This window comes from Rana temporaria, chromosome 9 (assembly GCF_905171775.1).
Source record: "Rana temporaria chromosome 9, aRanTem1.1, whole genome shotgun sequence".
In the NCBI taxonomy this organism is placed as follows: Eukaryota; Metazoa; Chordata; class Amphibia; order Anura; family Ranidae; genus Rana; species Rana temporaria.
Genome location: NC_053497.1, coordinates 163,792,531 through 163,811,262, shown reverse-complemented (window position 1 = coordinate 163,811,262; position 18,732 = coordinate 163,792,531). Strand labels below are relative to the sequence as shown.

General features: G+C 42.9%; 1 protein-coding gene across 1 annotated transcript in view; it reads left to right on the top strand.

The window, feature by feature from the left end:
• Positions 1 to 10,018, top strand: part of LOC120914266 (hereditary hemochromatosis protein homolog) — a gene marked incomplete in the record, with an annotated part of 50,690 nt that extends 40,672 nt beyond the window's left edge. Inside the window, 2 exon segments of the mRNA XM_040324893.1 lie at positions 7 to 279; positions 9,750 to 10,018. Of these exon segments, the coding sequence (XP_040180827.1) occupies positions 7 to 279; positions 9,750 to 9,874 (398 nt within the window).
• Positions 10,019 to 18,732: the final 8,714 nt, after the last annotated feature.

Genomic DNA, 18,732 nt, shown 5'->3' with positions numbered 1-18,732 from the left:
TTGCAGAGGAACCACTTGTAAAAGTGACACATAGCGTCCTCTCAAATTCCACTGATCAGTTGAACTGCAGAGCATATGGGCATTCCCCCAAGAACATCTCCATGGCATGGTACCAGAATAAAGAGGCAGTACGCAATAACCAGTCAGCAGAGACCTTACAACTTCCTGACTTGACCTACCTTACCTCGCTAAAATTGAATATCACCACGCACCATGATGAGGTCTACAATTGCCATGTCAATCACAGCAGCCTAAAATCAACACTTGTGGTAAAATGGGGTAAGTTACATTATGGACATTTATAAAGAGAATTGTAAACAAACTTTTACAACAGTTTATAGCTGTTTACCTACCATTTCCTTTTTTGTGCTTCTGTCACTATAAAGGCCCCAAAATGGGCCCTAATGCAAAGAAGAGTTAAGCCTCGTACACACGACCGGTTTTCCCGGCAGGAAAACTGCCAGGAGAGTTTTTGGCCGGAAAAAACGGATGTGTGTATGTTTCCTCGCAGTTTTCCCGTCAGGAAAACAGCCGGGGAATCCCGGCAGGAAAATAGAGAACCTGCTAAACAATATCCTTATTTTCCAGTTGTAATCCATACACATCCACTACTTAAGGGCCCTGTAACCACTTCATTACTCGTGTATTGTCATATGACGTCCACAGGAGGGATCTCCCATCCTGAGCAGGCGTTATATGATGTCCTGGGCTTCCTGGTCGCGCCGCCCGGGACCCAGTGCACGTGGCCAGCGGAATGCCCGTGAACACAACAGGGACGTGGATCTGTGTGTGTAAACACACAGATCCACATCCTGTCAGGTGAGAGGAGACCGATGGTGTGTTCACAGTACAGATGAACACCGATCGGTCTCCTCCCTTTGTGAGTCCCCTACCCCCTACAGTTAGACTCACTCCCTAGGACACACAATTAACCTCTTTATCGCCCCCTAGTGTTAACCCCTTCCCTGCCAGTCACATTTACACAGTAATCAGTGCACATTTATAGCACTGATCGCTGTATAAATGTGAATGGTCCCAAAAATGTGTCAAAAGTGTCCGTCGCAATGTTGCAGTCACAATAAAACATAATAATATAATAAAAATCGCAGATCGCCGCAAGTACTAGTAAAAAAAAAATGACATAACTCTATCCCCTATTTTGTAGACGCTATGGGCCAGATTCAGGTAGGGAGCGCGTATTTGTGTGCGGGCGTAGCGTATCCTATTTAAGCTACGCCTCCGCAACTTTGACAGGCAAGTGCAGTATTCACAAAGCACTTGCTCCGTAAGTTGCGGCGGCGTAGCGTAAATAGGCCGGCGCAAGCCCGCCGAATTCAAATGTGGAAGATGTGGGCGTGTTTTATGTAAATGTATTGTGACCCCACGTAAATGGCGCTTTTTCGGAACGGCGCATGCGCCGTCCGTGAAAGTATCCCAGTGCGCATGCTCCAAATGACCCCGCAAAGACTCATTGATTTAGACGTGAACGTAAATTACGCCCAGCCCCAATCACGGACGACTTACGCAAACGACGTAAAACGTTAAAAATTTTACGCGGTCCCGACGTCCATACTTAACATTGGCTGCGCCTCCTATAGCAGGGGTAACTATACGCCGGAAAAAGCCTAACGTAAACGACATAAAAAAATGCGCCGGGCACACGTACGTTTCTGAATCGGCGTATCTATCTAATTTGCATATTCGACGCGTAAATATACGGAAGCGCCACCTAGCGGCCAGCATAAAATTGCAACTAAGATACGGTCGGATCTTAGTCAAATCTATGCGTAACTGATTCTAAGAATCAGGCGCATAGATACGACGCCGCACACTCAGAGATACAACGGCGTATCTGGAGATACGCCGTCGTATCTCCTACCTGAATATGCCCAATATCTTTTGCGCTAACCAATCAATTTACGCTTATTGCAAATTTTTTTTTGAAAAAATATGTGGAAGAATACATATTGGCCTAAACTGAGGGAAATTTTTTTTTTTAAAAACAATTGTGATATTTTTTATGGCAAAAAGTAAAAAAATATTGTGTTTTTTTTTAATTGTCGCTCTTCTTTTGTTAGTGCAAAAAATAAAAACCGCAGAGGTGATCAAATACCACCAAAATAAAGCTCTGTTTGTGGGGGGGCGGGGACATAATTTGGGTACAGTGTTGCATGACCGCGCAATTGTTATTCAAAGTGCGACAGCGTTGAAAACAAAAAATTGGTCTAGGCAGGAAGAAGGTGACAATGCCCTGTATTGAAGTGGTTAACCACTTCAGCCCCGGAGGGTTTTACCCCCTTAATAACCAGGCCATTTTTGGCGATACGGCACTTCGTTATTTTAACTGACAATTGCACGGTCGTGCAACACAGTACTCAAATAAAATGTATATCCTTTTTTCCCCACAAATAGAGCTTTCTTTTTGATGGTATTTGATCACCTCTGCAGTTTTTATTTTTTGTGCTATAAACAAAAAAAGAGCGACAATTGAAATCTTTTTTACTTATTTTTACTGCTACAAAACATATCCAGAACAAAAATTTAAAAAACTAAATTTCTTCATCAGTTTAGGTCAACGTGTATTTTGTTACATATTTTGGATAAAAAAAATCCCAATGATCGTATATTGATTGGTTTGCGCAAAAGTTATCGCATCTACAAACTATGGGATATTTTAATGGCAATTTTATTTTTATTTTTTTACTAGTAATGGCTGCGATCAGTGACTCCGACATTGCGGAGGACAAATTGAACACCTAACTGCCACTTTTGCCACTTTTTGTGGACCAATGACATTATTACAGTAATTAATGCTATAAATATGCACTGTTACTGTACTAATGACCCTGGCAGGGAAGGGGTTAACATCAGGGGAGATCAAAGGATAAACTTTGTCCCTATGGGGTGCTTGCTAACTGTGTGGGGGGTGCTCTGACTGGATAAAGACAGAGATTGGTGTTCCTGCTTACCACCGATCTCTATCTTCTCCCCTGTCAGAATGACGATCTGCCTTGTTTACATAGGTAGATCGCCATTCTCCCTCTCCCTGGAACGATCAAGGGTGGCCGGGGGACATGGGGTCTGCCAGACCCGCTGATTGGCATTACCTGTGTCCAATTAGCACGCAATTGCAGCTCCGGCGTGCCTCCTAGTGGTGTTTGCACAAAATTAGGGTAGAGATTCCCAAGTATAGTTTACTATGCTTCAGTTAAGAATGAAGACGGAAGCAATCAGTACAGATCATGTACAGTTGAACCTCGGATTACGAGCATAATCCGTTCCAGGTGTATGCTCATAATCCAAAGTACTCGCATATCAAAGCAAATTTTCCCATTGAAGTCAATGGAAAGAAAATAATTAGTTCCGCATTGACTCCAATGGGATGCAATACCGAATGCGGCCAGAGGTGGGGGGGGGGCGCCAGAGAATGTAGAAAATGGCCAAAAAGGCCCGAGGACACTTCGCATTGTTTCCTGCTCCCCCGTACCTCAGGCCAAATGAGGTACTGCAGGCCTATTTATCTTGAATTCTGCTTGTCTTGCGAGTCAACACTCGCAAACCGATTTAGAATTAAAAAAAAAATGTTGCTCGCAAATCAAAACGCTCTCAAGCCAAGTTACTCTTAAACCGAGGTTCCACTGTACTGTGCTCATTCAGAAAAGGATGGGGCCAGTTAATAAAATATTTGCCATCCCCTTCCCACTCCTGAGAGGAGAAGAGGGAAGCTGGTAGCACTGCGGGGGGGCAGGGGGAATGGCACCACATGGGGATATCACTTAGACGCCATGCGCGGCTTCTCGGGCCAGCGGACATGTCCGATGAGTCGTACTGACCATCGGACATGTCCGACGGACAGGCTTCCAACGGACAAGTTTCTTAGCATGCTAAGAAACTTTTGCCCGCTGGAAACCTGTCCGCTAGGCCGGGAAACTGTCCGGTCGGCCCTACACGTGACCAAACATGTCCGCGGAAACTGGTCCGACGGACCAGTTTCAGCGGACATGTTCGGTCGTGTGTACGAGGCCTTAGAGTAAGTCAGATCATAGCACCTAAAAAAACACGGGAATTTTGAGATTCAAAGGAGGCTGGAAGCAATAGAAGGGACTTTTTGGAGTTAAAACTCCAAGAAACCATAAAATTATCACCATGAAATTTAATTGAACCTGATGAGTTCTGCAGTCTTCAAATCATTCCACAGATTTTCAATGTCGTTTAAGTCTGCACTCTGACTAGGCCATGCAAGGACATACTTTTCTCCTTAAACCACTGTGTGGTAATTGTTGCTGTGTGCTTTGTGTCATTGTCATGTTGGAAGGTAATCCTTCCTCCCATTGACAACTTTATGGCAGAAGGCAGCAGATTTTCCTCAAGAATGTGTTGTTATTTTTCCCCATCAATTGTTTTCCTTTTATCCTGACAAGTGTTCCAATCCCAGCTGCTGTAGGCCTCTTGAAATCCTCTCTGACTCCTGGCTTTTTCATCTAGTTTGGAACAATGTCTTGATCCAGGGAGGGTCTGTGTTGTATCAAATACCTTCTACTTAATAATAGACTTCACTGTGTTTATAGGCATTGAAAAATCCTTAGTTTTATTATTATTATTATTATTATTATTATTTGTCTCCATCTCTTGACTTGTGCCTGTCCACAAATTTATTTCAGCATTGGCGCTTAACATTTTTGGGGGGGGCAAACAAACTAAAATATTCAGGAAAAAAAAAACATAAATTGCAGCCACTGTACCAAACGAAGCCACTGTGCCCATCAAACGCAGCCACTGTGCCCATCAAACGCAGCCACTATGCCCATCAAATGCAGCCACTGTGCCCCAAGTGCTGCCACTGTGCCCCAAATGTTGCCACTGTGCCCCAAATGCTGCCACTGTGCCCCAGGTGCTGCCACTGTGCCCCAAGTGCGATGCATGAATCTATGGTAATTAGAGAGTGACAGGAGAGGGTGGGGCAATGCTCCTGCGCCCTTTATGGACGCACCGCCGCTGTATCTCAGTGAGAGTCCCTTGCCACCCATAGTAGATTGTTTTCTTCATTTGCATGACTAGGGACTGAAATGTTCCAGGTAAGCTCTTTTCATGCTGAACTAATCAAAATGACAACAGCTGAAAGTCAAATGGCTTTGTGTGCTATTGAGTAGGTGAGTTCACAAGTCATTTTTAGGAGGAGGTTGATCCTTTTTTTCAACTAAGTGATTCTGTTTTTGATTTTTTTTATCTGACATGTTGGTGTTATATATTTCACTTGGATGTTACATTTTTAGGCTGCAAAGCAACAAAATTGGATTATTTTAAAAGGGGTGATTCATTTTTTTTTTATTTAAAGGATTTGCATCAGTAACAAAAGAAAACATAGCTACAGTGAGGAAAATAAGTATTTGAACACCCTGCTATTTTTCAAGTTCTCCCACTTGGAAATCATGGAGGGGTCTGAAATTGTCATCGTAGGTGCATGTCCACTGTGAGAGACATAATCAAAAATTTTTTTTCCACAAATCACAATTTATGATTTTTTAACTATTTATTTGTATGATACAGCTGCAAATAAGTATTTGAACACCTGTCTATCAGCTAGAATTCTGACCCTCAAAGACCTGTTAGTCTGCCTTTAAAATGTCCACCTCCACTCCATTTATTATCCTAAATTAGATGCACCTGTTTGAGGTCATTAGCTGCATAAAGACACCTGTCCACCCCATACAATCAGTAAGAATCCAACTACTAACATGGCCAAGACCAAAGAGCTGTCCAAAGACACTAGAGACAAAATTGTACACCTCCACAAGGCTGGAAAGGGCTACGGGGAAATTGCCAAGCAGCTTGGTGAAAAAAGGTCCACTGTTGGAGCAATCATTAGAAAATGGAAGAAGCTAAACATGACTGTCAATCTCCCTCGGACTGGGGCTCCATGCAAAATCTCACCTCGTGGGGTCTCAATGATCCTAAGAAAGGTGAGAAATCAGCCCAGGACTACACGGGAGGAGCTGGTCAATGACCTGAAAAGAGCTGGGACCACCGTTTCCAAGGTTACTGTTGGTAATACACTAAGACGTCATGGTTTGAAATCATGCATGGCACGGAAGGTTCCCCTGCTTAAACCAGCACATGTCAAGGCCCGTCTTAAGTTTGCCAATGACCATTTGGATGATCCAGAGGAGTCATGGGAGAAAGTCATGTGGTCAGATGAGACCAAAATAGAACTTTTTGGTCATAATTCCACTAACCGTGTTTGGAGGAAGAAGAATGATGAGTACCATCCCAAGAACACCATCCCTACTGTGAAGCATGGGGGTGGTAGCATCATGCTTTGGGGTGTTTTTCTGCACATGGGACAGGGCGACTGCACTGTATTAAGGAGAGGATGACCGGGGCCATGTATTGCGAGATTTGGGCAACAACCTCCTTCCCTCAGTTAGAGCTTTGAAGATGGGTCGAGGCTGGGTCTTCCAACATGACAATGACCCGAAGCACACAGCCAGGATAACCAAGGAGTGGCTCTGTAAGAAGCATATCAAGGTTCTGGCGTGGCCTAGCCAGTCTCCAGACCTAAACCCAATAGAGAATCTTTGGAGGGAGCTCAAACTCCGTGTTTCTCAGCGAGAGCCCAGAAACCTGACTGATCTAGAGAAGATCTGTGTGGAGGAGTGGGCCAAAATCCCTCCTCCAGTGTGTGAAAACCTGGTGAAAAACTACAAGAAACGTTTGACCTCTGTAATTGCAAACAAAGGCTACTGTAACAAATATTAACATTGATTTTCTCAGGTGTTCAAATACTTATTTGCAGCTGTATCATACAAATAAATAGTTAAAAAAATCATACATTGTGATTTCTGGATTTTTTTTTTGATTATGTCTCTCACAGTGGACATGCACCTACGATGACAATTTCAGACCCCTCCATGATTTCCAAGTGGGAGAACTTGCAAAATAGCAGGGTGTTCAAATACTTATTTTCATCACTGTATATAAACAAGTCTGACAGTTATTTTGAAACACTTGCAATGCAGATTGACAGTTGAGAGTAAACAGTAAGGTCTCTGGGTGTTTAAAGTGGAGTTTCACCCAAAAACTTAATTTTTAACATTAGATTGATGCTCGTTTTGTCAAGGGGAATCGGGTGTTTTTTTTTTACCATATCCGGAAGCGGCGGAGAAGATCTATCTCTAAAACGGTAAGTACTGCTTCGATTTTAAAAAAAACACCCGATTCCCCTTGACAAAATGAGCATCAATCTAATGTTAAAAAAAAAATTTTCGGGTGAACTCCCGCTTTAAGAAATGCTGCAAAATAGAAACCTGCATCTCGGAAACCCCAATGGGTGATTCATTTGTATACCCTCTGTAGCTCTACCTGCAAAAGTGGCCAGACAGCCACAGGGATCTAGCAGGACTTGATTTTCGGTTTCACATATTTCTGTTAAAGTTCCACTTTAAGATTGTAACTATGTGCACTAATCTTATTTTTGTAAAAATTATCATATTTCTTGTTTCACTTACAATGTATTCATAGACCTGCTGAATATGTAGAGATTATTGTGTGATGCATTTTCACACTCAATAAAAGTGTTCAAAAGCAACCTTGTATTACATGCATTTTACTTTAATTACATCCATATTTTCATAAAATACGATACATGTGCTTAGGGTGTAAGGGGTTTTATACTGTACTAGTGGAAGGGACTCACTGAGTGCTAAAAATGTATGGGTTTGAATGGAATATCCCTCAAGGTTTTTATTAGCAGCAAAATTAGTTTTGAAAAGCAAAAAATATTACATAAAAAGGTTTCTTTATTGGTTTGATGGTATCAAGGATATTTTACATAATTACATAAGGTCAAAGTCTTAAACAGTTCTGGCCCCAACATTAACAATATACTCATAAAAAATTTGGAAAACTACACATAGTCATGTTATCTGAACTCTTGTACTTTTATAGAACTTTACACATTATCCCTACGCGTTTCGACCTTTGCTGGTCTTCCTCTGTTTTTTTTTCTATATGCAAAGGAAAAGATTTACAAATCATTACGTTTATGGATACGACATTTATATAATTAATATGTTCTGATTGTGTGATGCATTTTCACACTCAATAAAAGTGTTCAAATGTAAGCTTGTATTAGATGCATTTTAATTTAATTAAATCCGTATTTTCATAAAATACAATACATGTGCTTAGAGGTAGGGGGTTTTATACAGTTCTAGTGGAAGGGACTCATTGAGTGCTAAAAGTATACGGGTTATGGGCCGTAAATAAATTGCCTTGCCCCGGGCGCTGACAACCCATCCTACGCCACTGCTGTACAGATGATCAGGGCATAGTGATGCATGTCAGTGTTGCCTTTCAGTGCCCATCAGTGCCGCCCATCAGTGCCACCTATCCTTTCCGCCTCTTTTTTATTAAAACTGGTCACAGAACATCACACGCCACAGCAAACAATCAGGAAAAGGCTAACACGTTTCGCACTGTGCTTCAGTGCTTATTCATAGCTAAGAATAAGCACTGAAGCACAGTGCAAAACGCGTTAGCCTTTTCCTGATTGTTTGCTGTGGCGTGTGATGTTCTGTTACCAGTTTTAATAAAAAGGGACGTTTTTGGAGGGCGGCTGTCCCAGCTTCTTTTCTTCAATTTTGCATTAATTGCATTGCCGACACCCACGGTTTGGATCCAGTGAGTAAAAGTTCCTTGGTTCATCTGAGCGGTTACTTTTCTTCCTTTTATCTATCCGTTCCGCCTATTATTGCCCATAAGTTGCACCTATCTGTGCCCATCAGTGCCACCTATCAGTGGCCATCAGTGACACCTACTCGTTCTGCCTATTATTGCCCATAAGTGATGCCTACAAGTGCCCATCAGTGCCGCTTATTGGTGCAGCATATCAGTGCCACCTATCAGTCCCCATCAGTGCGGCATATTAGTGCCTCCTCGTCAGTGCCCTTCGGTACCATCTCATCATGGCCCATCAGTGCAGCCTATTAGTGCCTATCAGTGCCGCCCCATCAGTGTACATCAGTGAAGGAGAAAAATTACTTATTTGCAACTTTTTTTTCCCTAAATTTTTCGGTACCATCAAAAGAAAGCTCTATTTGTGTGGAAAAAAAGATAAAAATGTCATTTGGGTACAGTGTTGTATGACCACGCAATTGTCATTAAAAATGTGACAGCGCTGAAAACTGGAAATTGGCCTGGGCAGGAAGGGGGTAAAAGTGCCCGGTATTGAACATGTTCTCTTTTACTCCGATGGAAGTTTGGTCGGGCAAAAGCTTGATCGTGTGTACAGGGCGTAAGACTGTACATTTTTGGTCCCCAACCCTGTTCTGAGGTCTCTTCCGCTAGCTCTTAGAGCCGGTTCACACTGGGGCGACTTACAAATATATTCCTTATATACATAAGTATATTTGTCACGTACGAAGGAATGCTTAGAGGAGATCTACTTGGCACAAAGGTTGCAGATATTTAGATTTTTCCGGTGATTTAGTATATATAATTTTGTTTTGTTTTTTCCAATCATTTTTATTGACATTTTTGCATGTATACATCTAAACAAACAATGAGAAAAAAAATAAAAAAATAACAAAGAAGAAAATATAGGTGTAACAAACACCAACCCAAAAATGTACATCCTATCACATTGTACAAACACGTAGACGATAGAATTCAAACAGAGTTAATAAATCCAGTCTTCATCATTGGGGTTGACTGCTGTAACATTATAATTATGTTATGTTTCTTTATTGCAGGGCACACTGAAGAGTCAACTGAACCCATTGGAGCAATACTTACAATATGTTTGGCTGCAGTCGTGATCTTTGTTATCACAATAATTGTTTCTGTATTGATTACAAAGTTGAGGAAAAAAAAGTGATGGTTCACTATGTGATAGAAACGCTGATATGTCTGATTATAAATGATGATAAAAGATCCCAATATTACTTTGACCAATTTTGTTTACCATATGATTATAAACATTACAGTCATACAGGAAATAAAATAGTTTTTAATCCTCTGATTCTTTATGTTTCTCATAATAATTAATATATACAGTACAGTGGAACCTCGGTTTAAGAGTATCTCGGTTTGAGAGCGTTTTGATTTGCGAGCAACTTTTTTTTTTTTTAATTCTGACTCGGTTTGCGAGTGTTGACTCACAAAACAAGCAGAGTTCAAGCTAAATTGGCCTGCATTACCTCATTTGGCCTAAGGTACGGGGGCGCAGGAGCCAAGAAAAGCCGAACATTGGCCTGCATTTTCTTTCGGCTCTCTCTGGCGCCCCCCCCCCCCACCTCTGGCCGCATTCGGTATTGCATCCCATTGAAGTCAATGCGGAACAAATTATTTTTGTTTCCATTGACTTCAATGGGAAACTCGCTTTGATATGCGAGTACTTTGGATTACGAGCATTCTCCTGTAACGGATTATGCTCGTAATCCGAGGTTCAACTGATATTTATATATATATATATATATATATATATATATATAAAGAGCCCTCAAAATTTCCACTCGCCTGCTCACATTATTATTATTATTATTATTGTTATTATACAGGATTTATATAGCACCAACAATTTGTGCAGCGCTTTCCAACATTAGAGAAGACAGTACAATTACAATACAGTTCAATACAGGAGAAATCAGAGGGGCTTTCTCTTTAGAGCTTACAATCTAGGAAGGAAGGGTCAAATTACGAGCATACTTCTGTAACGCATTATGCTCGTAATCCGAGGTTCAACTGTGTATGTGTGTATATATATATATATATATATATATATAGTATATATTATTTAGAGCCCTCAAAATTTCCACTCGCCTGCTCACATTATTATTTAATATTATTTTTATTATTATTATACAGGATTTATATAGCGCCAACAGTTTGTGCAGCGCTTTCCAACGTTATGGAAGACAGTACAATTACAATACAATTCAATACAGGAGGAATCAGAGGGGCTTACTCTTTAGAGCTTACAATCTAGGAGGGAGGGTCAAATTGTACAAAAGGGTAAAAAACTGTGGGGATGATCTAATGAAGAAAATTAAAGTACTGTTAAGTGGAGGCAGGATAGGCTTCACTGAAGAGAAACGTTTTGGGAGAAGTCCTGGAGGCGAGTATGGGAGGAGGTAATGAGGGAGTTAGAGAGCAGGAGGTCTTGGGAGGAACGAAGAGGACGATTAGGTTGGTATTTTGAGACGAGGCTAGTGATGTAGCTGGGGGCAGAGTTGTGGATGGCTTTGTAAGTTGTCAGTATTTTGAATTTAATTTGTTGGGTGAGTGGCAGGCAATTGTTTGTTCATTATGATAAAAGTCAATAAAATATTGATTTTTTTTTTAAAATTAAATAACAAACATGTTGTACTTACCTGCTCTATGCAGTGGATTTGCATAGAGCAGTTATGTGCTCCTGGCCCCTCCCACCTGTCAAATTTCCCTCACTTATACCATTGAGACCCTCAGTCGTAGGGTGCCCCACTTCAGGTATAATTTTCATACTAGCGCCCTCTTCCCCCAACATTGATTCTATTGCACAATATATTCTTTTGTATATATTTTGTCACAGAGGAGGCAGCTGGTCACTAAGTATTTAATTATTTTTCACTAGTGATTAATTTATATATACTTATCTAAAGTTTGTCGTGGAAATACACCCCATTTATATTTCTATGGGGGCACCCAAGCCGAGCTGCAGCTCCCTGTGTTCGTTCAGACACGGAGCTGTGGATCGGCCCAGCCCCCTCTCTCTCCTAAATGGCTAACTGACTTTGATTGACAGCAGTGGGAGCCAATGGCAACTCAGCTCCCCCCGCTCCTGCCCCACTGATTGTGATTGACAGCAGTGGAAGCCAATGGCTCCTGGTGCTGCATCTCAGCCAATCAGTAGGGAGATACCCGAGAGAGCCTCGCTCTTGTGTACATCTCTGAATCTGATGGACTTGGTAAGTGTTAAGGGGTGAGGTGCACAAGAAGGTAAAACATTTCCAGCCTTACAACCACTTTAACACTATAGTAAAGGTTTGTGTAAAACCTTGCAGACTTGTATAGGTAGAAAAAACTGAACAACAACCAATGGCTACTAGAGGAACACTTTAGGGTTAATTTTCTAAAACTGAAGCACACAGAATCTGAATCTAGCCAATCAGCTTCTAACTTAGCTGCGTACACACGATCAGTCAATCCGATGAGAACGGTCCAAAGGACCGTTGTAATCGGTTAACCGATGAAGCTGACTGATGGTCTGATGTCCCTACACACCATAGGTTAATTAACCGATCGTGTCAGAATGTAAACCACGTACGACGGCACTGTAAAGGGGAAGTTCAAATCCAATGACGCCACCCTTGGGGCTGCTTTAGCTGATTTTGTGTTAGTAAAAGACGATTCGCGCTTTTCTATCTGTTACAGTATGATGAATGTGCTATCTCCAAAACGAACGCTAGTTTTACAAGAACAAGCGCTCCCTTCCCCTAATGTAGTCTGAGCATGCGTGGATTTTTAACCGATGGTCGTGCGTACTAACGATCGGTTTTGACCTATCGGTTAGGTGTCCATCGGTTAAATTTTAAAGCAAGTTCCTATTTTTTGAACCGAAGGTTAACTAACCGATGGGGCCCACACACGATCGGTTTGGACCGATGAAAACGGTCCATCAGACCACTCTCATCGGATGGACCGATCGTGTGTACGCGGCCTAAGGCTTGGTTCACACTGATGCGACTTGAAAGTCACATGACTTATGGTGCAACTTTGACAGGTGATTTCCTGGCGATGTTCTTATTGACGTAATGCGACTTGAGTACTACTTTGATGTGACCTGATGCAACTTTGAAGTGACTTTGTCTTGTGCAGGTATGCAGAGATAACAGCATACAGGAAGATGCCATGTACTGCTTGGGTAATTCTCCTAGAATGTTGGATCCAAATCACATCAATATAGATGAGGATCAGACTTGGAGGGGCCTTCCGTTAATGTCTATGGGCACAAGTCGGACAGAAGTCGCCTTAAATTAGTACAGGAACCTTTTCTAAAGTTGAAGCGACTTCAGTAGTGCTAATTAAAACTGCTCTTATACTTATTTAACAACAGGGCCGACATCAGGGGGGACAGCAGATACAATTGTAAGGGGCCCGAGCATCTGGAGGGGCCCGACCAGGCCAGGAGAAGGCAGGAGCCGGTAAATGGGAGCCGTGTTGTGCACTGTAGAAACGATCTCGGCAGCCTCTGCTGCTCTGTGCCATTGAGCTCAGACATCAAGCTCTTTACTGCCACCTCTGGCTACTATGTGCATGTGCAACCCTCTTGTGAGCTGCCTGTATGGTGCAATGTAGTGTAATCAGCTGCAGCTCTTCTGTGTCTCAGCAACATGTCAGCTTTGTGTAAACAAGAGCTGGGACTAGGTAGGAAGATCTCATTTACAAATAGGGGCTGTGAAGAAAAGGGAGGGGGGCTGTTTTTTTGTACAGGGAGGGACCAGAGTTTTGGGTGTTTACAGATGTCTATATGTGGGGGGCTGACATTTATACAGAAGTGAGGGGGGCTGACATATATACAAGACTGAGGGGGGCTGACATATAACAGGATTGAGGGGGGCTGACATATAAATACAGGAGTGAGGGGGGCTGACATACATACAGGAGTGAGGGGGGCTGATATACTGTGTATACAGGAGTGAGGGGGACTGACATATAAACAGGATTGAGGGGGGGCTGACATATATATATATATATATATATATATATATATATATATACACAGAAGTGAGGGGGGCTGACATATATACAGGATTGAGGGGGGCTGACATATATATACAGGAGTGAGGGGGGCTGACATACATACAGGTTTGGGGGGGCTGATATACTGTGTATACAGGAGTGATGGGGGCTGATATACTGTATATACATGATTGAGGGGGGCTGACATATATATACAGGAGTGAGGGGGGCTTATATACTGTATATACAGGAGTGAGGGGGACTGACATATGTACAGAAGTGAGGGGGGCTGACATATATACAGGATTTAGGGGGGCTGACATATATATACAGGAGTGAGGGGAGCTGATATACCGTATATACAGGAGTGAGGGGGGCTGACATATATACAGGTGTGAGGGAGCTGTTACATATACAGATGTGAGGGGGGCTGATATTTATACACGATTGAGGGGGGGTGCTGAGTGTGTACAGGTTTGAGGGGGGCTGAGTGCGTACAGGTGTAAGGGGGGGCTGAGTACGTACAGGTGTAAGGGGGCTGAGTGCATACAGGTGCAAGGGGGGCTGAGTGCATACAGGTGTGAGGGGGGCTAAGTGTATACAGGTATGAGAAGGGCTGAGTGCGTACAGGTATGAGGGGGGCTGAGTGCATACAGGTGTGAGGGGGTCAGTGCGTACAGGTATGAGGGGTGCTGAGTGCATACAGGTGTAAGGGAGTGAGTGCGTACAGGTGTGAAGGGGCTGAATGCATATAGGTGTGAGGGGGTGCTGAGTGCGTACAGGTATGAGGGGGACTGAGTGTATACAGGTATGGAGGCACTGAGTGCGTACAGGTGTGAGGGGGGCTGAGTTTGTACAGGTGTGAGTGGGGGCTGAATGCATACAGGTGTGAGGGGGTGCTGAGTGTGTACAGGTGTGAGGGGGGCTGAGTTCATACAGGTGTGAGGGGGGCTGAGTGCATACAGGTGTGAGGGGGGCTGAGTGGGTACAGGTATGAAGGGGGCTAAGTTCGTACAGATGTGAGGGAGGCTAAGTGCGGATTCGGTGAGATGGCCCATGGGCAGGCCCTGGGGAATGGTGGTGGTCAGGCGGGGTGAGGAAATGGGGGCAGGCCCAAAGCTGTGTAAGGGCCCAAAAATTTCTGATGGCTGCCCTGTTTATCAATATTGAGCTCTCAATGACTAACATGGGATTTCACATTTCTTGCGACTCGGGGTCACACAATTCAGATCCTAAGTTGTGGTAGTGTGAACCGAGCCTAAGCGTGTGAGGACGTTTTTCTACTGCAATATAAGCTTAGTAAAAGTAGCAAAATCACTATGAACAGCAACATAAAGATTGTGGACAGAAGGCAACTTAGTAATAAAGATAAAGGACACTTTAGTAATAAAGATAAAGAATACCTGAAAGTATATTAAAAGAACAATGTATATTTTACAAGCCATACTTACATAGTCACACAGTTTATGAGGTTAAAACATATATAAGTCCATCTAGTTCAAGCCTTGTGTAAAGCCCCTTTCACATACTGTAGGTGCCTCGGTCTGACAGACTCCGCTTGCTCAGCGAGGGATCTCTCCGACGGACCCTATCCTTCTATCCCCTATTGGAAAATCGTGTGAAAACGGACCACCTGTCCGTTTTCATTCGATCATATCCGATCCAATCCACCAGACCTATGGAAAATAGGACCACCATCCATCTGGATTTTACAGACAGGATCAGATCGAATAGCAGCGGCGGATGATAGCGGACATTTCATCGCTGACATCCGCCGCTCCATAGGGGATAGTGCAAGGTACAATTAGGTCTGTCTAAAAAACTGACGGGCTGACCTGATTGGACAGCCTGTGTGAACGGGGCTTACGTGTAAATTTGTCTTTTACTCATATCGGTAAATCCCTGGACCCAACTTGTATCGAATTTAGAAATTGCCATAATCCTGTATACAGGGGCGGACTGACCATTGAGTCACTTAGGCACTGCACGAGGGCCCCATGTCACTAGGGGGCCCCATCAGGGTTGCCAGGCTCAGTAAAACCAGGGACAGTATGTAAAAATCTATGTTTTTTTTACATCTGTCCCTGATATGTCTGAAACCAACATGCTTCTGATGTGAAAATCCCGAGATTTTAGCTGCCCCGCCTCTGCACTGCCTCCTGGCGTGGTGGCCATCTGTAAGCCCAGGGGCCCCATAGTCTTCTATTGCCCGGGGGCCCCATGAGTTGTCAGTCCCCCCCTGCCTGTATATTATGCTGACTGGGAAGGATGTCTCAGCTAATACCACTCAAGCCCTGTACACACAGACCAGAATCTCGTCAGGAAAAAACTTGTCGTTTTTCCTGATGAGATTCTTGGCAAGAATCTTTTGCCGCCCGAGTGTACAGACACTCCATTCAAAAGAACTGCGGTTCTTTTGACTGGCAAGAACGCAGTGATGTCATTGCGTACGACAAGCATGCGCTTGTCACATTCGATGCCGTTGCCCTTATCTTGCTGCACCCTACCTATGCCTAGGGAGCTACCGAGCATGCGTCAAAGTCATTTCGAGCATGCGTGGGTTTCCACAGCGACAGGTAAGTATACACACTCTCGGGTTTCTCGGCAGGAAAACACTGCCGAGAATCACAACAATAAAATAAAGAGCAGGTTCTCTATTTTTCTCGTCAAGATTTTAGGCTGTTTTCTTGACGAGAAACCTGAAAGTCTCGTACACACGCACGGTATACTCGGCAAGAAAGCTCTGCCAGCAGTTTCTGCCAGCTGGTTTTTGCCCAGTAAACTGAGCGTGTGTATGAGGCTTTAGTGTGGTAGAGATGTGAAAAATATACTACAGCGCTAATTAAATAATCAATTCCACGTCCACCTAAATAAAAAAACAAATAATATAGCTGCTATCTTGAGTGATACCAAATCCGTGTGAAACAGTGAAACATATAAAATATAGATGCGCTAATATTAACTTAAAAGGTGATAAAACGTACAAAGAAAACTAATCAGGGAGAACACTCCATAAACTGTGAATTACTAATATGTCCTTAATTAGTGCACAGTGATTAGCAGGATTCCATGCAGGGAAAAAATCACTCTCTTCAATCTGAATGCTAATCCAGCCCTCCACCGCTGTGATCAGATGATACAGGCACTCACAGACAGGGATTGCATGAAAGAAAAGAGAAAAAACCTCATTGCGCAATATTCCATGACAGATCAAAAAATGTAATCAAAGCATTGACATATGCACTCACGAATCCCCGCTTTCAGTAAAGCATGAAAACGCCACTCAGTATGTTGTTTCCTCAGCTCGATCCGATGCACTCGGATTCGATCGCAGCCTCCTGATTTTTTCCCTGCATGGAATCCTGCTAATCACTGTGCACTAATTAAGGACATATTAGTAATTCACAGTTTATGGAGTGTTCTCCCTGATTAGTTTTCTTTGTACGTTTTATCACCTTTTAAGTTAATATTAGCGCATCTATATTTTATATGTTTTAGTGTGGTAGAGAGTTCTCTTCTCTACACACGATCGGATTTTCCGACGGGAATTGTGTGATGACAGGTTGTTGGCGGAAAATCCAACCGTTTGTATTCTCCATCAGGCAATTGTTGTCGGATTTTCCGTGGACAATTGTTGGATGACAAGCTTTAAAATTTTCCATGGATAACGGTCTGTGGTCGGATTTTCCAATCGTGTGTACACAAGTCCATTGGACAAAAGTCTGAAGTACAAACACGCATGCTCGGAAAAAATGCTCACCAAACACAACATTAGCAGAACGTGCCCAAAGGGTGACGCTAAAGAGCTGAAAAACCCTGTAGTGCTTAACTACGTTCGTGTTTGTTGGCCAACAATTCTTTGCTGTTTGTATGCAAGACAAGTTCCTGGCCAACATCCTTCAGACAAAAGTCTGCGGAAAATTTGATCGTGTGTAGCAGGCTTTACAGTAAAGAACCCCTTGGGGCTTATTTACGAAAGGCAAATCCACTTTGCACTACAAGTGCAAACTACAAGTGCAAAGTGCTCTTGGAAGTGCAGTCGCTGTAAATCTGAGGGGTAGATCTGAAATGATGGGAAGCTCTGTTGATTTTATTATCCAATCATGTGCAAGCTAAAATGCTGTTTTTCATTTTCCATGCATGCCCTCCTCGGATTTACAGTGACTGCACTTCCAAATGCACTTTCAGTGTAATTTTAAGTGAAATTTGCACTTGTAGTAGAAAGTGGATTTGCCTTTCGTAAATAACCCCCCTTGTGTAGTTTAAGATGAAACCTTCTTCATCCAATCTTAACTTGTGGCCACATGACATCTTCAATGATTTGTGAATCACAGTATGGATAAAAAACAAAAAGAATAGAGTGATGTAAGAGCCCTTTCACACTGGTGCGTTTTTGCAGCGTTTTTGCTGCGTTTTCGCAGTAAAAATAGCGCTATTAAAATGCACATAAAATGCTCCCCATGCATCTCAATGGACCCTTTCACACTGAGGCGTTGCACTGGAGGAGCATTGAGAAAAGTCCTGCAAGTGAATTGAAAACTGAGTAAAAACGCGGTAAAAACGCCCTGAGCTGTAGAAAAGTCACATGATCTCACAAAAAATTTAACATGTAAGCAGAAAAGAGAACATCTATGGGATCTCGAAAACGATAATTTTTCAAATAGAATCAAGAAAAGAAAAAGCTGTAACATGGTGGCACAGAGGCACATACCCGACTGGGAAAAGCTAAACAACAAACAAAAAAATAACAAACGAAGGGTACCAGAACTGGAGAACATCCCACTTCCACTAGACCCAAATCCCTAACACTAATCCCGCTCCCAATAGTCCCAAATCCCTAACCCTAATCACACTTCCACTAGTCCCAAATCCCTAACCCTAATCCCACTTCCACTAGTCCCAAATCCCTAACCCTAACCCTAATCCCACTTCCACTAGTCCCAAATCCCTAACCCTAATCCCTAATCCCACTTCCACTAGTCCCAAATCCCTAACCCTAACCCCAATCCCACTTTC